This window comes from Meles meles, chromosome 13, assembly GCF_922984935.1.
Source record: "Meles meles chromosome 13, mMelMel3.1 paternal haplotype, whole genome shotgun sequence".
Taxonomy (NCBI): Eukaryota; Metazoa; Chordata; class Mammalia; order Carnivora; family Mustelidae; genus Meles; species Meles meles.
The window spans coordinates 55,035,154-55,062,556 of record NC_060078.1 but is presented as its reverse complement, the minus strand read 5'-3'; the positions used below and the strand labels follow the sequence as shown (position 1 = coordinate 55,062,556).

Here is a 27,403-nt window from a genome sequence, read left to right as displayed (position 1 = left end):
AATTGTCAAGATCATGAATTCCAGCTCTTTGAAAATCAGATAGCTTTCAATTTTACCGTTAAAATATGGCAGTCCCAACTACAAAAATAACATGTCTTCAGACCATTGCCAATGAAAACCTAGATATTTATCAATACTAAGGTGATTGATTTTCTTTTCATCTTTACCGGTGGGTCAAAGTCCACTGGGGATAAAACACGTATTTATCCAAAAGTTCAAAATAGTGCATGTTTGATGATTAGCTTGCACTTGGTATTTATAAAGTCATTGGATACCAAGCTTTCAACTTCATTTATACAAAACACAGCAATGGATCTCTTCATACTTCTGGTGATTTGTCTTTCTTGTTTGATTCCTTTCTTTCTGTGGAATCGCAGCCATGCCAGAGGGAAGCTGCCGCCTGGCCCGACTCCTCTCCCAATCATTGGAAATATTCTACAGATAAATATTAAGAATGTCAGCAGATCCCTAAGGAAGGCAAGTATGATTACTTTTCTTCTAGTTGTTTGCACTTATAGCCCTATAACTAAATAAAATGTCCCAGACACCATGTTTTAAGGAAGTGGTTTGAACAGGACGTGTCAGTTGGATACCCAGATATGATTGTAAGTGGTCTATAGCTGGAAAGCTTCCAGAAGGGATTGAGGGCCATGACATTATTGCTGAAATTGCCAAAAGAAGGAATTCCCTGTCCATATTGTGACCAGGTCTCCTTTTTAGTAATTACTCTTTGGTACTCTAAGGGCAGTGAAATTGCTTTCAGTTAAAAAAAAGTTCTAAAGATTTACAGAATCACAACACTAGAAGTTTCCTAAGAGCACACATTGATTTAAATCTCGGAAATAATTCAAGTTTCCAAAATTTTCAGCTTCTATTATATTTGCTCAATGAGTGAGTGAGTAACTACTTTGTTCTTGGCTATTTATATAGCAAAAACTCTCTAAATCTTGAAGAATTGTCTGAAATCTGTCTTCCCTGAGATAGCTAGTGAGCAGAACACACCCTCTAGAAGCTTCTTTCTGTGTTTTGGGCTGTGGATTAAAAGGCATTATGTTAGCACCCCAGCTCGTCCACTTGTAAACTCACAGCATTGGGCAAATTTTTAAGATCTCCCTGAGCCTTAGTTTCCATTTCTTTAAAATGTGATTAATAATTGTATTTTTCACATGGTCCTTGAGTATATCATATACTGAACAGTTTACTGAATGTCTGCTTTGTACTAGGCACTCCATTAGATGCTGGAGATTTTCAATGGCAAATGAAAAAAAGAAGACTCTAGCATTATGGAATTTATAGTCTAGACGGTAGGCATGTATTTGTAAAGTAATCATGCAAATGAGTGTATGATTACAAACCATGTAAGAGGGACACAGTACCAAGAGGCCATGCATTTTGCAGGAGCAGGGATGGGAGGAACAGTCAGCAAAGGGTTCTCTGAGGAAGTGAAGCTGGAGCTGAGATCTAAAGAATGACCAAGCACTCACCAGAAAAAATACAGATGTAAGTTTGTTCTAGGCTGTTTGAATCTGGAAGAGAATTACTTGTTGGTGTCTCTGAAGTAGGACCAGTTTGCTTATAGTCCAGAGAGTAAATAAAAACATGGTGTGGGATGAGATTGGAGAAGTAAGTAGGGGCCAGAGCATGTGGTTCTTTCAAGGCTCTTAAGAATATTAGTTTTGGGCTGGTGGGTGGCTCGGTGTGTTGAGCCTCTGCCTTCAGCTCAGGTCATGATCTCGGGGTCCTGGGATCAGGGTTTGCATTGGGCTCTCTGCTCGGCGGGAGCCTGCTTCCCCCTCTCTCTCTGTGTGCCTTTCTGCCTACTTGTGATCTCTCTCCCTCTGTCAAATAAATAAATAAAACATTAAAAAAAGAATATTAGTTTTTAGAGATTCCTGGGTAGCTCAGTTGTTTAAGCATCTGACTCTCAATCTCAGCTCAGGTCTTGATCTCAGGTTGTGAGTTCAAGCCCTGTCTTGGGCACCATGCTGGGTTTGGAGGCTACTTAAAAAAAAAAAAATATATATATATATATATATATATATATGTGTGTGTGTGTGTGTATAATCTTTAGCCCAAGAGCCATGCGATGCCATTAATGTGCTTAAAAAGGACTCTCATGTTAGCACTTGCCCTGTGAAAATATCACTCTGGTTGTTTTATGGAGAATGACTTGTAAGGCAGCAGGAGGACTCAGACTTTGGGTAAGTTGGAAGAGTGTAGGTCCTACATCATTTAGGATACCAAATAAGGTGCCATGACAGAAAGATCTCAATAACGCAGTGGCTTAAAGAAGACAGGAGCTTATTTCTGCCTTACAGAATGCTATAGAGGCTGCCTGTCCTCCTCGAGGTCATCCAGAGAACCAGGTTTTCTCAGACTTGTAGTTTAGCATCCTGGCACCTAGACTATCGTTCGCATGTGCACGGACACAGCGGGGCTATCTCCATGCTGTCGTTTCAGTCCATGGGTAGGGGGAGGGATGGAGGGCAAGCATTCACCATTTACCAGCACCATTTACCAGTAGTGTAGGATTTGCACACATCATTTCTGTTAATAGCAGTTCATGCAAACTTTGTCACATGGCCACACAGGGAAGCAGGGAAATGTCAGTGATTACATCATCAGGTCCTTATGTACTATTAAAAGATTTTATTTATTTATTTGATAGAGAGAGATCACAAGTAGATAGAGAGGCAGGCAGAGAGAGAGAGAGAGGGAAGCAGGCTCTCTGCTGAGCAGAGAGCCCGATGCGGGACTCAATCCCAGGACCCTGAGATCATGACCTCAGCCGAAGGCAGCGGCTTAACCCACTGAGCCACCCAGGCGCCCTCCTTATGTACTATTAAAATCTAGAACTCTCTGTGCTAACAAGATGTGGGAGGTGGATAATGAGGGATGATTATGAGTCTACACAGGGGACAAGAGCAGGAACTCCCCTTAAACAGGACGAGAACCCACCATTGTAACTATAGGAAAGAAGAGAAATTTGGTGCAATTACAGGTGTGGCAGGTAAAAGTTAATAAAATAATATGAATAAAATCCATAATTTAGCCCCTGTCACACAGGAGGAGCTGAATAAAGATGAACTGTGGATGAGGATAATAATAGTAGCAATGTTACTAATAATAGAATGATTAATTACCACTAATGTGATTTGTTACATTACTAGTTCTACAAGTTGAAAGCTTTTATAATGGTTGAGTGCATATTAAAATATCTCTTCGGTAAGATTAAAACGATTTCTCTTGCTTATCCACATTCCTAATTTCGAAATTCTACTACCGTTGCACCTGTTCCTTCCCCAGCTAGCAGAGAGTTATGGCCCTGTGTTCACTGTGTATTTTGGCATGAAGCCCACGGTGGTGTTATATGGACATGAAGCCGTGAAGGAAGCCCTGATTGATCGGAGTGAGGAGTTTTCTGGCAGAGGCGGTTTCCCAGTGGTGGACTGCATCTCCCGGGGATTAGGTATGCGTCAATTTGGGGAATGTTTATGGGTTTGTAAGTTGTAAAGACTCCAAACAGGCTAAGGGATTGAGAAATTGTAAGTATTTAGAGAAATTTATGAAAAGAGCCTAATTCCAACATTTTTCTCTAAAGGATCATTAATCCATATTGTAGATGATGAAGGGGACACACAATGTCTCCGTGAAATACTAGATGCAATGGAAGCAAATCATCTTATTGTTAACGTTCCATGAATTTGTGTCCACTTTGAATTATGGCCAGTTAAGATAATGTTCACTTCAGTTAAGGTAATAAGAGACTGGGAGAAAAAAGAAGGGAGGAAAATGACTCAATTATCCTAGTCACCAAACATTCTGCTTTCTGGCTTGTGTCATGGTTGCTAAGAGACTATTTTAAGAAAGTCCCATAGTGTGCATGGAGCCAACATAGGTTTGAAGTATTTCTAGCCTTGCCTTCAATCTTTTATTCTTCTAAAAAAAAAAGGCATAAGAAATATTTTAATACAATGGGATACAAAGCATAAAGCACAAATGTGCTCTGAGATGATTACAGGAAAACACACTGTGAGTATACGTGGATTGTAAGTGATCTTAGAAAAAGCTTTTTAAACTAAAGTAGTTGAACTGTCTTCCATTTGTTCTGGAGTTGGCCCTAGGGTCTCTAGTCCTCTGGTGGGTCACTGGGTTTCTGCAAAAAGAGATAAGGCCTGAATGGGTCAATTCAGAGGTCACTCCTCTGCCTTGTTCTTTACAATCTATATGGACAAGTTTCCTATGAAAATTACTTTCTCCTGATCTTGTCATGGCTCCAGGAGTCTGATTGAACTTCCTTGGTGTTAAGACCATGTTTCATGGAAAAGAGTTAACAAACAGAGGGCAAATGTGAAAATGAGGAGGAAGAGCTTATCATGAACTTCTTTCCAGTGCACGAGTGCTCTCTCCTTCTCTTGAGAAGCAACTCGTTTTGTTGCCTCTCCACCATTCATTTACAATGTGCAAAAACCAGTCCTGAAATGTCATCTACGAATGGACTCACCATGATCTATTACCTGTGTGAGCCCAGAGCAAGCATTTTGCCTCATTGATCATCAGTAAAATGGGGACACAACTCTTGGTTCACAGAATTATTCCGAGGTTTGAAGGAGCTAACAGATGTAGAAGAATTGAGTAATACATCAAACCAGAGTCCTGACAGACACTAGGTTAACAGGAGGTGGGCACAACAGGGCTCATTGGAAAGTTCTGTTGCTGACACCACCCAGTTCACATCCCTGCCTAAGTGTGATTATCCTTTTCTGAGATACTGACTCTCAGCTGGAATTCATGGTGATGAAGGTCATTCTTTTCTCTCTCTCTCTCTCTCTCTCTTCTTTTTCTGATAGGAGTTGTTTTCAGCGGTGGAGAAATATGGAAGCAAACCCGGCGTTTTTCCCTCACGATTTTGCGGAATATGGGCATGGGAAAGAAGACTATTGAAGACAGAATTCAAGAGGAAGCCTTGTGTCTGGTGGAAGCGTTAAAAAAAACCAACGGTGTGTGTTTCTTTATGTAACCAGCAGTACTCGTCTGGGGAGACTGTGTGCTGTTTCAGACAGGCTACAGAGAGATCCGATGGCTGCAGCACAGCAGAAGTTGCTTTTTTGCTCACGTAACAGTCGTAAGAGGGGAAGTGGTTGGCGTAACAGCTGTTTCAGGCACTAGGGTGATAGGAACTCTGATGTCTTTCTTCAACACCTGGCTTCCTGGGTCACCCAGATTTCTTTCTGTTTGCATGGTAGCAGAAGGGGCAAAGAACAATCAAAAGAGCAAATTGGGTTTTCAGTAGGCCAGGTATGGCAATGGCTCACCAAACTTCTTTCACGTTTCCTGGGCTCTACCACGGGGCCACACCCACTCTACGAGGCACTGGGAAATGTGGGTGTCTGTGTGCATAGGGAAATGGGGAGAACATGGATTTTGGTAATGAACTAGTAGTTTTGGCCATAATATCTTGAAAAATGAAGTAATTTCCAATGAATGTCACGTCATTATGCTGGGCACTTTTGTATATGTGTGTATCCCATGCAGGACTGGCAGGGGAGGTGGAAGAGAAAGGGGGTGGGCAGGACACTTGTCAGGAAAGGAGTAAGATCAGGATCATAAGATATATGTGGTTTCCTGAACCTCAGTATTTCAATATTTTCCAAATAAATAGTGCTGTTTTCTGGTGAACTGCCATCGTGTTTCATTTATATGCATATACGCATTCATATGTATTTTTTAGAGAGAGAGAGTGGTGGGGAGAGGCAGAGGGAGATAGAGGGAGTCTTCAGCAGGCTCCACCCTTAGCATGGAGCCTGATGCAGGACTTGATCCAAAGACCCCGAGATCATGACCTGAGCCGAAATCAAGAGTCAGATGCTAAAGTGAACCACCCAGGTGCCCCTGCTATTGTGGGTTTTTTTAAAGATTGTATTTATTTACTTGACAAAGATCACAAGTAGGCAGAGAGGCAGGTGGGGGGGTGGGGAAGCAGAGAGCCTGATGCGGGGCTCGATCCCTGGACCCTGAGACAACGACCTGAGCTAAGGCAGAAGCTTTAACCCACCGAGCCACCCAGGTACCCCAATGTTTTTTTTCTTTGCCCCAGTGTTTTTTAACTCAAGTTATGTATTGTCCAGATAGTTTGTCCCTCCGCTTTTTTAATGCTATTAATATAAAAAATGCAATTATTACAAACACTTGCATGATTTTTGTTTCTTCCTTGGAATAAGTTGTGATAGTCTAGTCACAGTGAATATCATTTGGACTTTTGATGTGTATTACTGAGGAGTGGTTGGGAGACCTGGCAGAAGAAGGGATATAAACATATGTATTTTGTAAACTTTCAATTTAATACATTAAGTATTTCACGTTTAATTTATGCTTATCAAGAACATTATAATAGATTACTACAGTGTTCCACTATTTGGATGCTCGTGACTTGCGGCCACCCAGATTCTGCCCGATCCTGCCAAGCTATGGAGCCTCGACTCTTGGGTAACCCATCTCACCACCGGGTAACTCTGACTATTGGAAGGTTCTTTCGTATGTTGAGCAGAACATCTTTCCTCAAAACATCCACTTTTTGATCCCTGCTACGTGTGTTTTTTTCTTTGCCTTTTGGAGCTACAGTGTTGTAACAGTCAGCTCACAGAGACAAGATGTGTCTCCCACCCCAAATCTGGTTTAGATGTTTTGTTTTGTTTTTATTCTTATGTTATCTTCTTTTAAATTATTTTTTATTATGTCATGTTAGTCACCGCACATTACATCATCAGTTTTTGATGTAGTGATCCATGATTCATTATTTGTCGAGACTGATGGTACCACACACACCCCATTTGGATGTAAAAAGTTTATGATTCACAAAATGAGGCTTTCCGTAGAGGGCGGGCAGCTCCTAATCAGATGAAGAAACAGCTTGAGAAGGAGGCCTGGGTGGCTCAGTTGGGTGGCTAAGCTTCCGCCTTCATCTCAGGTCATGATCCCAGGGTTCTGGGATGGAGCCCTGTGTCAAGCTCCCTGCTCAGCGAGAAGCCTGCTTGTACCTCTATGCCCCTTATCCTGCTTGTGCTGTCTTTCTCTCACTCTGCTCTATCAAATAAACAAATAAAATCTTAAAAAAAAAAAAGCCCAGCTTGAGAGAGCAGGGAAAGGGCACTGGCTTGATGACTCTGTGGTGGTTAAGGGATGGGGCAGAGAAGGAGTTCCTCTGTGCGGGTCAGTGTTGTAGAGTTTAAATGTCCTGCTTCCAAAGGAAGGAGCCCTTGAGGTTTTTTGTCAGCTCGTCCAGTTGTGAATAGAAGAAGAGGTGAGGTTCAAAAGTCAGCAGGCATCTTGATGGGATTGGGAGGGAGACAAACCATAAATGACTCTTAATCTCACAAAACAAACTGGGGGTTGCTGGGGGGAGGTGGGATTGGGAGAGGGGGAGCGGGCTATGGACATTGGGGAGGGGAGGCGAACCATAAGAGACTATGGACTCTGAAAAACAACCTGAGGGTTTTGAAGGGTCAGGGGTGGGAGGTTGGGGGAACAGGTGGTGGATAATGGGGAGGGCACGTTTTGCATGGAGCACTGGGTGTTGTGCAAAAAGAATGAATACTGTTACGCTGAAAAAATAAATAAAATGGAAAAAAAAAAAAAAAGAAGATTGACAATAAAAAAAAAAAAGTCAGCAGGCAAACGTCAAAGCATGGAGTCATGTTTTATATTATACATAGGGAGCCTGGTTCCAATACGATAATGTAATTTTTCAAAGATCCAAATGGAACTCTAGTTTCTCTCCTGGTTGTTCTCTTCTACAAGAAGAGTACACAGCTTTTTTTTTTTTTTTAAAGTATTATTTTATTGAGGAATTACTGAGTGATGTACATAGTGACTGAAGGTGTATTTTCATGATTCTACCTAAACAGGACTTAGGAAAAGCCGTCTATTACATAACTCAACAGCAACATATATGTCACTGCAATCACTGCAAACTTGTATTTTTTAATTAATTAGCTGTAATACATTTTTTTAAATTTTTCAGCGTAACAGTATTCATTGTTTTTGCACCACACCCAGTGCTCCATGCAATACGTGCCCTTTCTATTACCCACCACCTTGTTCCCCAACCTCCCACCCGCCCCCTTCAAAACCCTCTGGTTGTTTTCCAGAGTCCATAGTCTCTGATGGTTCATCTCCCCTTCCAATTTCCCTCAACTCCCTCTCCTCTCCATCTCCCCATGTCCTCCACGTTATTTGTTATGCTCCACAAATAAGTGAAACCGTAAGAGATAATGCTGAGTGAAATAAGTCAAGCAGAGAGAGTCAAGTATCATATGGTCTCACTTATTTGTGGAGCATAACACACAGCTTTTTTCAACTATGTTTTATAAAATAACGGTTTCAAGTCTCTCCAGTCTCCTGATCTTATGAGGCTGCTTAGCTTCCTGCAGGCATCGTGAAGAAATAGTCACACTGAGAGCTGAACTTTATACCTTTCAAGGTATTTTTTAAAAATTCTTATTTAGTTTTTAAATTTCAGTGTTCCAGAATTCATTGTTTATGCACCACACCCGGTGCTCCATGCAATACGTGCCTTCCACCTTTCAAGATATTTTTAAGTGAACTCCTTCTTGTGAATTATGTTGTGGCTCTTATTTGAAGAATAATGTAAATAGAGCACTTAGAGAAATTAAAAAATGGACTGGATTAGACAGCTTTGTTTGGGGAACAATACATTTTTGGCACATTGAGTTTACAGTGAAGATGAAATATCCAGGGAATCCCTATATTTAAAAGAACCCCAGCAGTCAACCCTTGTCAGTCATTTAAAAAATTTTTTTAAATTTTTATTTATTTTTTAAATTTCTTTCCAGTGTTCCAGACAGTCAGCTTCCGATTTCTATGAAAATAGTGTTCTAACTTTTAACTTCTGTTGTTTCAGCATCTCCCTGTGATCCTACTTCCCTTCTGGGCTGTGCTCCCTGCAATGTCATCTGCTCCATTATTTTCCAGAATCGTTTTGAGTATGACGATGAAACATTGTTAACCTTGATAGAGTGTTTTCACGAAAACCTCCGAATTTCAAGCACTGCCTGGATACAGGTAAGGTCAAGGTTCTTTTTAAATGGGAAATAAGTTTCTAGCTAAACTATCGCTCATGCTTACCTCACCCCTTTGTCCGGTTTGCAAATGGATAAAGTCATGCTTATCAAACTATCATTTGAAACCAATTAGCTATCAAATCAATTTAGTGTGGTGAAATGAAATTTACAACATGAAATAGAGTGGGGTGCCTGAGTGGCTCATACTTCAAACATCCAACAGGTGATTTCGGCTCAGGTCATGATCCCAGGGGCATGGACTCAAGCCCCTCCTCAGGGTGGTGCTCAGCAGGGAGATGGCTTGAGATTTTCTCTTTCTCTCTCCCCTTCCCCTCCCCACTATGCTCACTCCCTCCCTCTCTCTAAAATAAATCAATATTTTAAAATCATTTTAAAAACCGTGAAATATAGTAGAGAAATGTAGTACAGTGCATCAGTTATAGCAAGGCTTTTTTCTGAGAAACCATTTTATATCCACAGATGAAGAGGGTGATGATGTGAAATGTATTTTTCACTATGGTACAGTGTCAGAACACGTTAGTAACCTACAATGTGTGATCATTAAGAGCTACAAGTATGTGTGGACCAGGAGGTCCTGATGTGTTCCACCTGGAAAGAACACTAGAGAACAAGGAGTCTGTCGTTTTTTGGAACAGGAAACTGTCACCCAGAGATATTAAGCATATTTTTCAAATCAAGGAATTCCTAACCAAGACAAAGAATGAGCTAGTCCTAGAATCTAGATTTCTGTAGATTTATATCTCTAGATACCATCTACGGGCCCAAAAATTGCTTCAGTGCCTACCAAGGGCATTAAATCATGGGTACTCTCTAAAGTTGAGTCTATAAACTCTAGGACTGGCTTTGGGCAGACGAAGAAGGGCAATGTGCACATTCCTGAGGGTGTAAAATCCCTAAATAACCTAAGTAACTTGGGCATTTCTTTAATCTTTCTGATGTAGTCTCTTCATTACAAAAAAAGGGTGGGAGCCCTCTAAACTTTTTAGGTAACTCTGTAGAAATACGTGTAGGTAAACTGGGATGAACACTACGTTCCAGCCCTATTTGTAGACTGATGTCTTACAATGGTTGACCTTTCTGAACCTCAGTATTCTCCTTTGGGAAAAGACGGTGTGCTCCTGAATTCTTCCATAGGGTTATGGCTAGGAAATCATTTAGGTGGTTTTGAAATTGCTTTGTGGCTGGTGCATACTGTAACTTCAGACATCTTGGCAGTTCCCTCTCCTTCAAATTCCAAGTGTATTCTGTAGGAAGCATGTCCTACTCACCTTTATCTACTCAGCATACAACTAAGTGTCTGGTACATAACATGGGCCCGTACAACTTTGCTGAGTGAATTAATGAATGATTCTTTCCTCTTTCAGCTCTACAATGCCTTCCCTCTCTTAATACATTACCTTCCAGGAAGTCATCGTGTGTTCTTTAAAAACATTGCTAAACAATTTGAGTTTATTAAGGAAAAAATAAAAGAACACCAAGAATCCCTGGACTTCAGTAACCCTCGGGACTTTATTGACTACTTCCTGATCAAAATGGAAAAGGTATAATCTCACACTTTTATCTTTGTGGGTGGTGTGATTCCCAATGAAACTGGGATATTAAAACAAATGGCCTTTCCTAATGATGTATTAATTGCCTGTCTAACCTCTTGTTTGTGCAAACCACATTGGGTATCTTGAGATATTTCTCAATCCCCAGTGAAAACGACTTCGCAGGATTTACATTTATAGTGTTAAAGCTGGTTCCTTATTTGGCGACAGTTTGAAATATACATTCACACACATTCAACATTAATGATACACAACATATCATCCTTCATCAGGAAAGTCCAGCAATGGGAAGATGTAACAAATGAGGGAACACAGGAATAGACCAGAATCTACAAAGGCTTACCTTTGGAAAGGCACTACGAAGTCTTCACAGATGAGGCAGATTTTGAAGAAATTCTATCTTAGATGAACAGAGACAACCATGAGAATGAGAAGTGCCGTGATCACGAGGAATTTTCAGAGAGTTGATCTTGATTGTAATTGAGGCACTGTCATGGGTGTAATGACTGAAGAGCTGGGAATAGTGATCCATTGGGGGGTATTTCTGAAGGGTTGAATAAAAATATTAGACATTATAAAATAGACAATAGATGCTAGAATAGACAGTGAGTAGCAGTGAGGACCTGATAAAAATTATGTTTCAAAGAAATGGTAGAGCCACTGATCGACACAGGGGATGAGAAAGTGAAGAATCAGAAAGGACCTGCTGGAGGTTTATAACTCTAGTTATATTTTAACTGTTGGACAGAACCCTAACAACTATCTAACTTGACCTTTAGCCGTAGTGCTCACACCAAATAACAATGTCATATGGAGTTACCTCTGAGGCTCTTTTATTTGTCAAGTAATTGTAACACATCATTTCTAGGAAAAACAAAATAAACAGTCTGAATTTACCATGGACAACCTGATCATTACCATATGGGATGTGTTTAGTGCAGGAACAGAGACAACAAGCACCACCCTGACATATGGACTCCTGATGCTGCTGAAGTACCCAGAGGTCGCAGGTATGGTCACAGGTGTTGGGCGGGGTGCAATTCCAGGTAGAAACTGGCAGGTGACACTGACAACTATCCCACTCTTCACTGCCCAGACAATGCACAGAAAAAATTTCCTTCATTTGTACATCTTCCTGTCACTGGATAAATTAAATTCAAAGTAGTTTATAGCACAAAAAGATAATGAAACATTTAAACAGCAGCAGAGATTTGAGGGGCAGAGCTCACTGCTTGCCTGCTGCGATGGAATGTCCCTGATTTTCATCGGGACGGATGCAATAAGCAGAGTTGTCATAGGATCTAGAAGAACCGGCCTTCTGCTTCCTCTGGAAGGATATCACTTGATATGTCTTCCACATCCAGATAAATGCATTTTTGTCAGAAGATATTTCTACTCAAATGCATTTTCAGTATAAGGATTGACTCAGTGAAAATGACAGTCTGTCTTCATCAAAGAGACTCTGTCCCTAAATAAAAAGTTACATACAAATACATTCTTTTCAAATATACCCATTTAGACAAAGAAATGCTTCCTCACAAATACAGTTTCTCTTGCAAATGCAACCTTCCCACTTTTCCTCCTCATTTTGAGTGCTCATCAAAGAGGATTATTTCCTTCACTACTGAATCACGTTCTGTGCTTTGGCACACCGAGACCCTTTGAATACAATTAAATCTCAGGAAGCTTATCTCCGTGATGTCAACACTAGATCATTTGTTTCAAGTCCTCCTGCCCTCCTAGTCCAAGTAAGAAGTGCTTCCCAAATGGTGCGAGCTAGAAGCACAGCTTTGAAATCCCTTTGCTCTCACACATTATGGGATCTCATGGCACTGTGTTTCCTTCACTTGACACACACTCTTTCAGCCAAATAACTTCCCTCTTATTAGATCTATATTGATTATGACTCCAATACCATATGACATTTTTTCTCCAGACCTGTAAATCTTGTGTATATGGCAAAAGTCCTTTTGGTGTCCAGGTTCCCCAATGCTTCCATGTTAATTTTTTCTTGCGTCATATCCATTTATATATTCTTTTTCTTCCCATGTTCATGCCTTACTGGGGCATTCCCTAGGCATCTGATTATTTCAGGAAGTTCCTAACCGCTTTGCATAATCACTGTCTTCTAGATAAAAATCCAGCTTCTCGACTTGGAAAGGTAAAGTTTAAAACTTCTCTAAAATTCCTAAGTCTTCCTGATAGCTATCAAACCACAGATTATCACATGCTCCCTTAACAAAGATACATTCTTCAGGTAGTAGATCCACACAATTTCACCAAAGTAGCAACACGGCACGGGAGAAAATGTGTTATAGAGTAACTACAGTGGCTTCAGATCCCGACTTTTTAGTAAGTAGCTGTGTGACCTCAGACTCATGACGAACTCTTGGCATATCTTGCTTGGTCCCTCATGTCCCTCATCTGTTTAGGAGAGATGATGCTTCCTAACAGTCACAGAATCTTTTCCTCCTGGGAGGAAAGTTAATAAATGTTTTAACTAATGAACAGTCCTACTAAAACTGCATATTATCAACATGATACATTTTACAAATAAAGGAAAAATATAATTCACTCACCCAAATTACTTTCAGTGATCTTATTCAATTGCTAAGGTTGTGGGTTTGAGACTAAGAAAGACCATGAGAGACTGTGGACTCTGAGAAACAAACTGAGGGTTTTAGAGGGGAGGGGGTTGGAGGGTAGGTGAGCCTGGTGGTGGGTATTAAGGAGGGCACGTATTGCATGGAGCACTGGGTGTTGTACATAAATAATGAATCTTGGAACACTGCATCAAAAGCAAATGATGTATTTTAGGGGTGCCTGGGTGGCTTAGTGGGTTAAGCCTCTGCCTTTGGTTCAGGTCATGATCTCAGGGTCCTGGGATGGAGCTCCGCATCGGGCTCCCTGCTCCCTGCCTCCTTCCTTCACCTCCCCTGCCTGCCTCTCTGTCTACTTGTGATCTTTCTCTGTGTGTCAAATAAATAAATAAAATATTTTAAAAAAAAACAAATGATGTATTTTATGGTGACTAACATAACACAATTTAAAAAATGAAAAAAACCCCACATAACACCTGGGTGTCTTTAAGAAATACATTTACTTTTATGGACCTGTTTTCTTATTTTTAAGGCACATAAAATAATACCCAACACATAGAACTTTTGAGGAATTAAAAAGTAATGTAATACATTGTACAGCATGCCTGTCATGTTTTGCATCCTAAAGAAATGTTAACTTCTGGTCCTGTGTGCTGAGTCAAACATCTTATTCAGTTCTTTCTATCTATCTATCTATCTTTTTATTTGACACAGAGAGAGATCACAAGTAGGCAGAGAGGCAGGAAGAGAGAGAGGAGGAAGCAGGCAGAGAGCCTGATTCGGGGCTTGATCCCAGGACACTGAGACCATGACCTGAGCCGAAGGTGGAGGGTTAATCCACTGAGCCACCCAGGAGCCCCTCAGTTGTTCTATTTATTAAGCATTTATTGCCCTGCGTAGTTTTAGCCTCTTGGAATTTACATTTTTTTAAAAGATTTTATTTGAGAGAGAGCAAACGATACAGAGAGAGAACATGAGGGGGGTGAGGGGCAGAGGGAGAAGCAGGCTTTCTGTGGAGGAGGATCCAGATGGGGGTTCAATCTCTGGACTCTGCAATCTTCACTTAACAGACTGAGCCACCCTGGCACCTGGAATTTACACATTTAAAACAAAAATGGGCCTGCACAAAGTGGTCAAACAGCATGGTCTATAGTGAGCTTTCAAGACTCCAGATCCCTGAGTTTATCAAACAAAGCACACAAAATAGAGAATCAGAGTTGAATCTCATGGTACAATTATGTTTTCTATGTACATATCTTTATGTCTCTAATGAGATTCCAATTTGACCAGGAAACAAATTGCTGCCCCTCATGGAAGTAGCCATATGTGATTTTCCCCTCTCCCAGTCTCCTTCCACAATGTAGCCATGATAAAGATCAAATCAAGGGGCACCTGGGTGGCTCAGTCAGTTACCCATCGACTCTTGGTTTCTGCTCGGGTTTTGATCTCCGGGTCATGAGACTGGGTCTCCCATCAGGCACCACGCTCAACTTGGAGTTGGCTTTTGGTTCTCTCCTCCCTCTGCCCCTCCTCCCCAACCTCTCTCTTTAAAGTTAATAAAATCTTTCAACAACAACAAGGAAAAAGGTCAGATCAAATGGCTTTTCCATTTCATATGAATTCTGATTCCTATCCTGCAGCTAAAGTCCAGGAAGAGATTCACCGTGTGGTTGGCAGACACCGGAGCCCCTGCATGCAGGACAGGAGCCACATGCCCTACACAGACGCTGTGGTACACGAGATCCAGAGATACATTGACCTCGTCCCCAACAGTCTCCCACATGCAGTGACTCAGGACATTAAGTTCAGAGAATACTTTATTCCCAAGGTGAGAGAGATTTCATCCCTACTATTCCTTAAGAATTTCATTTTTTTAATGTTTAATTTTTAATTTACACATTTTTTGTTTGTTTGTTTTGAGAGAGAGAGAAAGCAAGAGGGGAGGGGCAGAGGGAGAAGACAGAGATTCTCAACCAGGCACCATGTCCAGCCCAATCCCATCCAGGGGTTCCCTCTCATGACCCTGAGATCATGACCTGAGCCCAAATCAAGAGTTGGAGGCGTAACTGACTGAGTCACCTATGTGCCCCTCCTTGAGAATCTTAGGTTATCAGGCATCACGAAAGTAGAATTATAGATTACCTAACCATCTACAGGTATGACACAGAGACCAGACATCTTACCCTCTGACCACATGCTCCTTTCCTTTTACTTTGTTGATGCAATTTTATAAATCATAGTGCTTACACTGCCATGGGATTTTCTTCATAGTATCCATTGCCAAGACTGCTTATTGCCTATGCTCTTCTGGGATTTTTGTGATTTTAGGTCTTATGTTCAATTATTTAATTCATTTTGAGTTCATTTTTATGTCTCTTGTTAAGAGAGGGTTTCGTTTCTCCAACACCATTTATTGAAGAGACTGTCTTTTCTTGGTTGTATATCTTGGCACCTTTGTTAAAAATTAATTGGCCCTCTATGCATGGGTTTATTCCTGGGCCCTGTATTCTTTTCATTGATCTATGCATCTGTTTTTATACCACTATCATGCTGTTTTAATGACTGTAGCTTTGTCATACAGTTTGAAATGAGCAAGTGTGATGCTTCCAGCTTTGTTCTTTCTCCAGATTGCTTTGGCACTTTAGGACTTTTGTCATTCTCCACAGATTTTAGGATTGCTTATTCCATTTCTGTGAAAATGCCATAGGATTCTTGATAGGGATTGCATTGAACCTATAGATGGCTTCGGGTGGTATAGATATTACAACAATATTAATTTTCCCAAACCATGGGCACAGAATATCTTTCCATTTGTTATGTGTCTTCTTCCATTTCTTTCATCAGTGTCATAGTTTTCAGTGTGCAGATCTTTCACCTCTTTGGTTAAATTTATTACTAGGCTTTTTATACCAATGTGAATGGGTTGGTTTTCTTAATTCCTTTAGAGTTCATTATTAGTGTCGCATTAAAAATGTAACAGATATTTGTATATTCACTTTTATCCTGAATTAATTTATTCTAACAGTTTGGTGGAGTCTTTAGGGGTTTTTAAAATCTACATGTCATGTCATCTTCAGATAGTGACAGTTCTGCTTCCTTTCCTATTTGAGTGCCTTTTATTTCTTTTTCTTGCCAAATGCTTGGACTAGGACTACTAATACTGTATCGAATAAAAGTGGTGAGAGTGGGCATCTTTCTTTTGTTTCTGATGTAGAGGAAAAGCTGAAGCTTTTCCCCATTCAGAATGATGTTAGCTGTGGACTTATATATGGCCTTTATGATGTCAAGGTACATTCCCTCTATATGTACTTTGTTGAGCATTTTTATCATAAACGAATGTTGAATTTTGTCAGATGCTTTTTTCTGCATCTACTGAGATGAAGATACTGTATGATTTTTGGCTTCATTTTTTTATTTTTTATTTTTTTTTAAAGATTTTATTTATTTGACAGAGATCACAAGTAGGCAGAGAGAGAGAAGGGGAAGCAGGCTCCCTACTGAGCAGAGAGCCCGATGCAGGACTTGATCCCAGGACCTTGAGATCACGACCTGAGCCAAAGGCAGAGGCTTTAACCCACTGAGCCACCCAGGCGCCCCTTAGCCTTCATTTTTTTTAATGTCCATCACAATAAATTGTGGATGTTGAAATATCCTTGTATCCCTGGAATAAATCCAACGTGATTATGGGATATAATCCTTTTACTGTACTGTACAATTCAGTTTGATGATTTTTATTGAGAATTTTTTACATTTTTATTCATCAGAGATATTGGCCTTTAATTTTCTTTTCTTGTGGTGTCCTTGTGTGGTTTTGGTATTAGAATTATGCTACCCTCACAAAATGAATTTGGAAGTGTTCCCTTCTCATCTATTTTTACTCGATCCCAGGACCTGGAGATCATGACCAGAGCTAAAATCAGAGGCTTGGAGTGCCTGTGTGGCTCAGTGGGTTAAAACCTCTGCCTTCGCCTCGGGTCGTGATCTCAGGGTCCTGGGATCGAGCCCCACATCAGGCTCTCTGCTCGGTGAGGAGACTGCTTCCCTTCCACTCTCTCTGCCTGCCTCTCTGCCTACTTGTGATCTCTGTCAAATAAATAAGTAAAATCTTTAAAAAAGAAAATAAAGTCAGTTAGGGCAGGTCATTTGTTTATTCTGAAATAAGGAGTAAATACGTTGTTGTTTTTTTTTTAAGATTCTATTTATTTATTTGACAGACAGAGATCACAAGTAGGCAGAGAGGCAGGCAGAGGCATAGGGAGAAGCAGGCTCCCCACTGAGCAGAGAGCCTGATGCGGGGCTCGATGCCAGGACCCTGGGATCATGACACGAGCTGAAGGCAGAGGCTTAACCCACTGAGACACCCAGGCACCCCAATATGTTCTTTTTATACCTCTCTCTCCTCATCTATAAAACAAAAGCATTTCAAGTTCCATGACTTTCATTATAACCCAATTTATCTGTTTTCCTTCACATCAGGGCACAGCCATATTAACATCTCTGACATCCGTCCTGCACGATGACAAAGAGTTTCCCAACCCAGATCGCTTTGATCCCGGCCACTTCCTGGATGAAAGTGGCAACTTTAAGAAGAGTGACTACTTCGTGCCCTTCTCGGCAGGCAAGCAAGCTTCATTGTTCATTGTTATCTCTACATCAGGGGTCAGGGAGCTGAGGAAGGGCTTTGCATGGAGACCACTCTGGGCTGAACAGCTTGTCATTTGTTTGAGGCTGGGGCATCACTCCCAAAGTCCAGGTTGTTTCTCGTTGGACTGGAGGCTTCCCTTGCCAAGACTGGCCCCAGAACCTACCACTGAGAGTCCTCAGAAGGGGTACGGAGTAGAGTAGATAGAGAATAAGGGAAATTTGAGTATCTCCCTTCACTTTGTCAGGGTCCTGGGAAGAAACAGTTCACACACTCAACAAGTCGTTCCAGAATGACTAAATCTAGATCACATTTGAATTTTCTAGTCTGTTTGGGGATTAGTGATTAGTTAGTAAGCTTGTGGCTAATTTTTGAGTATTTAATGATGAGACTGTTTTCAGAGATGTGGGCAGGATTAAGGTGTGATAGAGTACCCAGGGAGCAGCACGGGCCGGAAGACGTTCCCATCGTAGGTCGGAAGGGACGAGGGAAGAAGGGCATTACTGGAAGCCCGGTAGAACTTGAGGAAAGAAAGAGTGGATGCTTCGACAGGAGGTGTGTCTGTAGCAGAGGCATACAGCCACTGTCTAAACTGCAGCCTGGCAGGAGGGAATAGATCCTCTGACCTTGTCAGTAGCTAATGCTCTGAATTTATTCAGAACCCAGAAGGGAACTCACTTCTCGGTTTATGCAGTCCACAGAAATCAGCTTCCTGAGCACAGAGTAGACATAAAAGACAAACCCAAAATGGAGCTGGAAGGAGGGAGAAATGGAGAATATTCAGCACATTCTAAGGGAGAAATGGAGGGAAGAAGGGAGGGTAAAGGGCCTTTCCTGCAGAAGTAATTGAAACAGAAGCAAAAATGGGAGATTCGTTTCCGACTGAATATAGAAGAAACAAATATCAAGCAACCCTTCCTAGTGTGGTCTCAAGATTATGGACCACGCCCAGAGAGGATCTCAAAGCAAGATACAACTGAACTACTCCTTATCTTTCTTCCTCTGTGTTGGGCCCATTACTGCATAGTGAGACTCCTTGAGATTTCTGTTCAAGTCACAGGGCTTGCCGACCTGCTTTGCCCTGACACTGTGGGTATCGTTACAAGATCTGAGGCCTTACCTTAGGAGCTTATGTTCCAGAATGTGAGACAGATGATTAAGTAAAATTTCACCTGAAATGTGCTGTATTTGAAGCATTAGCGAGTGTTGTCGCAAAGAGGTAAAGAAGTGAGTCATGTACTCTGAGCACATCAAAGAAGTTCGCATAGAAGAAATGACATCTGAGCGGCTCTGGAAGGATGTGGGAAGTATCAACAGGCAGAGCAGAGAGGAAGGCTATTTCAGCTGCAGCAATGACTGGAATCTAGATCACATTTGAAATTGCCAGTCTGTCTGGGGATCAGGGATTAGTTAGTAGGTTTGTGGCCAGTTTGTAATATTTCTTTTTTTCCTGACCCCTTAGTTCAGGATGACTCTCTTTGGAATTTCTGGGTCTGTGTGGATTACTCCGTACGTAGGAAATGAAATTTGATTTCCTTCTGTTAATTTGTCTGGTGTCAGTCTGATCCTAAGACCAGCCACAGGGACCTTGAAGGGGACAGGAAATTCTTGCTCCCCGACATGGTGTGCCAGCTGGCCACTGCTCACCCCACACATTGCTGTAGCTGAGAGATCCTTGGGACACCTGACGGCTGGCACAAGGTAAGATTTCCTACCATGTCGGGCTCTCAGAATCTCTGTCCGCAGGGTCTGCTGGAGCGGGAAGGGCAACAGTCCTTTTTCTCTCCACATTTACATTAGCAGGAGAGAACTCTTGTGCAATTAGTCCCTTGGGCTAAGTGACTCTTGGTACACTTGGTAGGGTCTTTTTTGCTAACATTTCTCTTTCCTCCCAGAGAGGATCTTTGTTTTCCTCTGTGTCCTTTATGTCGTTTGTCATGCAAACTTTACTCAAGGTGAATGGGCACATGAGGGGTGTTGCTTAAGGACATCTTGGAAGCCAGAGCTGCGAAACTGGCAGACACCGGTAGAACACTTAAAAGCTGTTAGAACTAGGGCACCTGGCCAAGTAGAATGGGGTTCCAAGGCTCTGTCCGGCCACACCAGCTCTCAAGTGTGTTAGTCTTTGAGAGGTCCGGCCCACAGGAACCGTTGTCACGGCAGCCTCCGTTTCTTGTTGGTTCCGGGAAGTCCCATTCCACGAGTGCCTGCCCAGCATCCCAGATCAGCAGGTCTGTGACTGGAGGCCTCTCACTTTTTGCAGTGAACTGTTACTAGTTACGAGTGTTACTAGTGTTCTTTAGACTGGCAAATTGAGGAATACCTTTGCCACTTAGAAACACGTGTTTCTTCACAGTACACTCTTTCAGTAAGGCACAAACCAGGTTTACTAACTGACCCAAATTTATCTTTAGTTTCTCTGTAATAAGACAAAAGGAGAGAAACCTGTATTCTGTACTTAATGTTTCATGATTTTATCTTATCTGGAAATGATCTAGGTATTCAATGAATTTAGCTTAACATTTAATGTAGCAAAATTTTTAAAAATCCAAGTTACCAAAGATTTTGGGAGCTCTTTAAAAGTTTCCCCACGTATGATCAAACAGTCATGGATCGGGCCCCTTGTTGTGCTCCGACCTCAGGGTGGGGTCTGCTTCAGATTCTCTCTCCCCACTTGCTTTCTCTCTCACTCTGAAACAATAATAAAATCTTTAAAAAAATAAAAATTGTGGGGCACCTGGGTGGCTCAGTGGGTTAAGGCCTCTGCTTTCGGCTCAGGTCATGATCCCAGTGTCCTGGGATCGAGCCCCACGTCGGGCTCTATAAAAAATAAAAAATAAAATAAAATAAAAACTGTAAAAGTTCACCTAAACACCTTTTTATCTTACTTACATTTAATTTATGTATTCTGAATAGTTTAGTCTACCTCCAAAATTTTATAAGGCATTAGACAAAGTAAGCCATCATTTTAACATTTTTTTCTATCAAAGTTTGTAAGAGATAGCATGAATTTATGTGACTTTCAGTAAACACAGCCAGAATACAAGTTTTATATTTAATCCTGATAACTCCAAGGATTTTATTTATTTATTCATGAGAGAGAGGGAGAGACCAAGGGAGAAGCAGGTTCCCTAAGGAGCAGGGAGCCCAGTGGGGGACTCAGTCCCAGGACCCCAGGATCATGACCTGAGCCGAAGGCAGACGGTTAACGTTAACCACCTGAGCCATCCAGGCGTCCTAATCCTGGTAACTCTGAAGACGTGGCTATTTTAGTTAAACCAAGAGTTTTAAATTAGCTTTAATACTGAGCATCTTCCCTGATCACATTAACTTGAAAAATATTTAGGTTAGTTTCTATCTTTCTGAGTTTTATAAAAGTGTTTTTAAATTTTATTGAAGATTTATTTATTTATTTGAGAGAGAGAATGAGAAAGGGAATGCATACAGGTAAGGGGCTGAGGCAAGGGGAGAAGTAGACTCCCCCCGCTGAGCAGGGAGCTCAACTTGGGGCTCAATCCCAGGACTCTGGGATCATGGTCTGAGCTGAAAGTAGATGCTTAACTGACTGAGCCACGCAGGTGCCCTCTTTCTGAGTATTAGAAAGTCCAATCCTTAGGAGTGCTTGCCTTCAACTAAATGGAGCTCTTTTATAAATTAATTTTGGCAATACCAGCTGGAAGTAGAGAAAATACCTCACATTTGCAATATGGGATACATACACACAAACAAGATAAAAAATATCTTACAGCTTTTGTTTTTACTAATATTTGTGGACAGGACAGTATAGCCTCAATTTTCAAATGCTTCCCTCTTTTTCTTTTTTTAATGAAAAAATTCTCCCTACAGCGTGTATCTAAAGAATGGTTCTTATATCCTAGAGATGATAGGATATAATATATATTTCAAAAAGTCACAGAGAAAGCGCCAAGGTTCTTCCAAGTCTGGACATAAGAGGGATTTAAGCAGCCTGTGCTCTGAAAAGGCCTCTTCCCACACCATTCCCCCTCTTTTATTTTTTTGGGTGACTATGGGCTGTGTTCAAAGATTAGATTTATAAATTAGATTAGATTTATAAATTCAGGGGGCATCTGAGTGGTTCAGTCAGTGTCCGGCTCTTCATGTTGGCCCATGTCATGACCTGAGAGTCGTGAGGTTGAGCATTGCACTGGGAGTGGAGCCTACTGAAGATTCTCTCCCTCTCTCCCTCTGCTCCTGCCCTCCCCCAACTCTCTTAAAAAAAAAAAAGATTTGTAATTTCAAGGGATGGAGAAATAATGTAAAAAATTTTTTATTTCTAGAGTTTTAGGGTACTTGCTATTTAAAATTTATCTTTTTTTTCTTAAGTACTGGACTGTCATGTTCCAAATCCTGATCTTTTATAGTATCTACAAATATTTTGAGAGGAATAGGCAAAGTTTGGAGATTGGTTGACAGGTGGGCTTAGACTTGTTTCTTGAGCTGGATTTCTGGTTTTGTAGAGCTTTGGAAAGCAAAGACAGTCATTTAGAAACAGTTTCCCCAAAGAACTGGATTATAGCATGAATATCAAGGGACTGGCCCATCTTTTTAACTAAACTTGCTTTTATATTTTTATAAAATATAGATTTTTTAAAAGATTTTATTTATTTGACAGACAGAGAGAGATCACAAGTAGGCAGAGAGGCAGGCAGCGAAAGAGGAGGAAGCAGGCTCCCTGCTGAGCAGAGAGCCCGGTGTGGGACTTGATCCCAGGACCCTGAGATCATGACCTGAGCTGAAGGCAGAGGCTTAACCCACTGAGCCACCCAGGTGCCCCTAAAATATAGTTTTTTAATTAAAATGGGAAACAAAAGATTCATGGCTTTGTAAAGTCTGGATAAAGCATTTTAACAAAAGCCTTCTATCTGTGTACACAATTTAATCTGGGCTCTGTTAGCTCCCAGATATTGGCCTTTCCCTGATCATTTATAGGTGGGCCTGGGAGAAATTTGGGTCATGTTTCCTCTCTGAAAGGGGATTGTGACTCGTGATTAATCTTTTAAATTTCTCTCTGAATTTGGTAGAATGCTTTGAAAGTGGAGGTTAAAGGGGCTTTGTAATTTAAAAGGTCTGCTGCTGTCCAGGAGACACACATTATTTTTTTCCCCCCAGTTAATTTTTACTTTATTAAAAGTTACATTTTAGGGGCGCCTGGGTGGCTCAGTGGGTTAAAGCCTCTGCCTTTCGCTCAGGTCATGATCCCAGGGTCCTGGGATCGAGCCCAGCGTCAGGCTCTCTGCTTGGCAGGGAGCCTGCTTCCTCCTCTCTCTCTCTCTGCCTGCCTCTCTCCCTACTTGTGATCTCTGTCAAATAAAATAAATAAAATCTTTAAAAAAAAAAGTTACATTTTAGGGGCGCCTGGGTGGCTCAGTGGATTAAGCTGCTGCGTTAGGCTCAGGTCATGATCCCGGGGTCCTGGGATCGAGCCCTGAATCGGGCTCTGTGTTCAGCGGGGAGCCTGCTTCCCCTCTCTCTCTGCCTGCCTCTCTACCTACTTGTGATCTCTCTCTCTATCAAATAAATAAAATCTTCAAAAAAAAAAGTTACATTTTAAAGAATAAGATTTGATAAGATTTCTATTTAAACTATCTGAAATTATTTAACAATTTTAGGAGGTATAATCAAAATTGGCAAATACTGTTCATATATACTCTGAGACACACATTCTTTTGCGGTGTGGGCCTAGGATACATCAGCCAAGTGCCATGCCTGATGCTGGCAGGGCCTGACTACAAAGCCCTGGAAGGTAGGAGCAAAGTGAGCCTTACTGCTTTTGTTAAATTCATTTCCTGGAGTTCAGCCTTTACATGAGCAACCTGTATACTTTGAACCTAGAGATGAGATTACAGTGCTCTATGTAAATCCTAAAGGGAAAGGAAGTTAAAATAGGCAGATGAGGCTGGATTTTAGGGGAAATTTATGTTGGATGTAGACATTTATTTCTAATTTCTGTTCTTTCATCTGGTCAAGGGAGTCCCTGAGGGTGGCATTAGGCTAGGACAATTGAGAGCTACTCTCTATTAAGAATGTTTTTCTTTGGGGCGCCTGGGTGGCTGAGTCGGTTAAGTGTCTGCCTTCGCCTCAGGTCATGATCTCAGGATCCTGGGACTGAGCCCCACGTTGGGTTCCCTTTTCAGTGGGGAGTCTGCTTCTCCCTCCCACACTCCCTCTGCCCCTCCTGACCCAGCTCCTGCTGTCTCTCTCTCAAATAAGTAAAACCATTTTTTTAAAGTTTTCTTCTTTTTACATTTATTAGCCAGCTTAAAGGATACATCATCAGGCCACTGGTGAGTAGATCTGTTACGAGCAACTCTAATTAATAAGCCTTTTAATGCCTTAGGCATCCAGAGAGAGGGCATAGATGATGCAGCCCTCATGATCCAAAGTTGACTGCCATAGTTAGTCTAAGAAACAGAAGGCCTTCATTGCTGGTCTCCAGTGAAATCGTGAGATGCCTCTCATCCCAGACTCAATCATCTGTGACACCGGGCATGTGCTCCTGAAATGGCACTTTGCAGCACTAACAAACAAAGGTTGAGAATAGCAAGGTTCCTATGGGCTGGGACTTCTCATGACAAACATCCTTGAGAGTTGGTATGGTCAGAGAGAGAGAGACTCAGATCCCCAGTCTTTTAGACTGGTCTCCAAAGTGCACCCTGGCAAATGCATCCTCCAGATGGTAGATACCAAAAAGAATATTCTCACTGGTCACAAAGCCAAGATCCTGGGACACAGAAAAAGAAAAAGGGGAAAGCCTTATCTGGTTTTCTTCTGGCTAAACAGTGGGTCTCTTGGAAACACACAAACACCTAAGAGATGTGCCACAGGCGGATGTTGGCGGTTGTACATTTTCCATAGTGTGCCTCATTGCACAGAACTTTTCTTGTGGTGGCGAGCGCTCTCACAGCTTTTCAGTGTTCCACCTGAAGCTTTGGTTTCCAAGATACCCCTTAGCAACAGCCTTTAACCTACATCAAAGTTTAGCTAAACAGGTGCCAGTCTGATGAGAACCATGAACTCACCAGTCTCTGGGACTGGCTCAAACAGCAGGCCGATAGGGCCTATGCCTGCTTTCTGCGTGATGGTAATTCCTTTTTATGACAAATGATACAAAGGCACAAAGGAGGGATGCCTGCGTGGCTCAGTTGGTTAAGCCCCTGTCTTCGGCTCAGGTCATGATCCTGGGGTCCTGGGATTGGGTCCCGCATTGGGCTCCCTGCTCAGCTGGGACTCTGCTTTTCCCTCTACCTACTGCTCCCCTGCTTGAGTGCTCTCTCCCTCTCGATCTGACAAATAAAATCTTTTAAAAAATTAATCAACAAAGATGAAAGACAAAAAGGAAAACAAAGACCACCTCTGGTTCATCGTTTCCCCCCAAGAAAGTTCCCTACCAAATTTACCAAGAGTTGCTAAACACAAGCAAGTAGTTCCACAAGCCTTTTCTCCTGCTAATCTAAATGTAGAAAGAGAGAAAAAGGACTCCCACCATTCTTGCTCCATGAGACGCCTCAGATTCCAGGAGACAGACATGGTCGGAAATCTTACCTTCTGCCAGCTGTCTGTCAGACATCCCAAGGATCTCCAGCTGCAGCCCTGTCTGTGGCAGGCAGTATCCAGTGTGTTAAAGCTGCTGCCAACTAGGCCAGCTGTCCAGGAGGAGGAATTTTCCTCTGCCTTTCAAGATACTTCCTAGCTGGACTAAAAATCAAATTGACAAAAGACAGAGAAAGAGGAGAAAATCAAACTTAGTTTCACAGGTATGGGCGATCCACAAACATACGACATTCCAAAATGGGTTGTAGTCCACATCAAGAGCTAAGGAGGGGGGCGGTGGTCTGAGGATTCACAGGGGGAGTAAGACCATTAGCAGGAAGGTGAGAGGTTGCCCTGTTATGCCAAGAAGTTTCATACATAAAGAATAGTCTGCTAAATGCTCTCTTCCTGGTGCAGGCAGGCAGTCGAAGGAGAGGTAGGGAGATTTTCCTGAATCTGCTGGGGTTTGATTGCTTTTAATTCAAAATAATCTTTATGCCAAAGTGGCCCATCTTGGGGCAAGCTGCCCTTGCCCCTACGCACGCACACAAAAATATATACCGAGGAAGTGAAGGAAACCACATTTCTGTGTAGATACAAGAAGCCATGGGTTAATTAGTCTATGAATATATTTCTCTTCTCAATACATATGTATTTAAGCCCCCCTGTGTGCTAACTCAGAAACAGAGTTAAAGGAATATTGAATTTATGTGTCGTTTTTAGGAAAGAGAGCTTGTATTGGAGAAGGCCTGGCCCGCATGGAGCTCTTTTTACTACTGACCAACATTTTACAGCATTTCACCTTGAAACCTCTGGTTGATCCAAAGGACATTGACACCACCCCTGTTGTCAATGGGTTGGGCAGTGCACCGCCCTTCTTCAAGCTCTGTTTCGTCCCAGTCTGAAGAAAGGCCAGGCTGCCAGATTGCAGAGCCACACTCTGGCCTCACCTGAATATGCCAGATGCTTTCTGTCCTGTGTGTTAGCCGCTGTCTGTCTCTCCTTTCACATCAGGGAGGGAATTCCTGACCCTGTCTCTTCTCATTGTCTTCATCCTTTAAGATTCAGTTCAAATTTGCCTGCATGAAACAAAACTCAGTCTTAGCTTCCAATTAAATTCTTTGTGTATCCAGTCCTGGGATCTTATGCTGTATCTCATCTGCAGTCTGTACCATGGTAAGACACCTTATTCGTATCATATTTTCTTCTATTAAAAACTGTCCCACAAATTAAAAAAAATTTTAAATATATTCACTCATTTCTTACTCCTATGTCTTGATAGTTTGGCATGTGTAATTTCTGGTTTTTTTCCCAGTGGTTATCAAAAAATAAATGCGTATGGTACATGTTTGTGTAGGGATGTACGTGTAAGTATGTACATGCAGTGAGAAAATGGGATGGTAATTCTAGCCAGAGGCAATAACATGAATTTGTTGGTCTCTCCCAGGATGCCCTTCCTGTTTTCCCTTATTGGTTAAACACACAGTTGGAGACACATACATACACAGACATAGACAAAGAAGGCAAAGAAGAGGGAAAGATAATATGTATATAGGGTTTTATTCAAATACAGAAATATGTGTTTTATGAATATGTGTTGTGTGTATAAATAAATTTCTGTATAATATACCTATGATTTATGGTGACATTTATAGAATAATGTTATAGATATAATAATATTATAGATATTTTTACAAGTAGTATAAATATACCCTGTTGCATGGCTACAATAATTTTAAAAATCGTCTCCTTAATCAAGGATAGATAATTTTTGAGCTTTTGTTAGCATAACAATCCTACTATATGCATATATCTTTCATTATTCTTCAGGAATAGATGTGACGTGGCTAACATACATGGGCACTTTTATTTTTCATAGCTACTAAAGCACAGCACACAAAAATTACGTATCTGTTTACTTTCCTATCATGAATGTAATAAAAAGATTTTTTGACCAAA

At 41.5% G+C, this 27,403-nt stretch overlaps 1 protein-coding gene across 1 annotated transcript; it reads left to right on the top strand.

The window, feature by feature from the left end:
- The first annotated feature begins 278 nt into the window (after positions 1-278).
- LOC123955523 (cytochrome P450 2C21-like) lies at positions 279-27,403 on the top strand. Its single transcript, XM_046027685.1, has 9 exons — positions 279-477; positions 3,307-3,469; positions 4,851-5,000; positions 8,921-9,081; positions 10,466-10,642; positions 11,520-11,661; positions 14,892-15,079; positions 17,728-17,869; positions 26,168-27,403. Exons 1-9 carry the CDS (start codon positions 310-312, stop codon positions 26,347-26,349), a joined length of 1,473 nt encoding a protein of 490 aa, XP_045883641.1. The 5' UTR covers positions 279-309; the 3' UTR covers positions 26,350-27,403.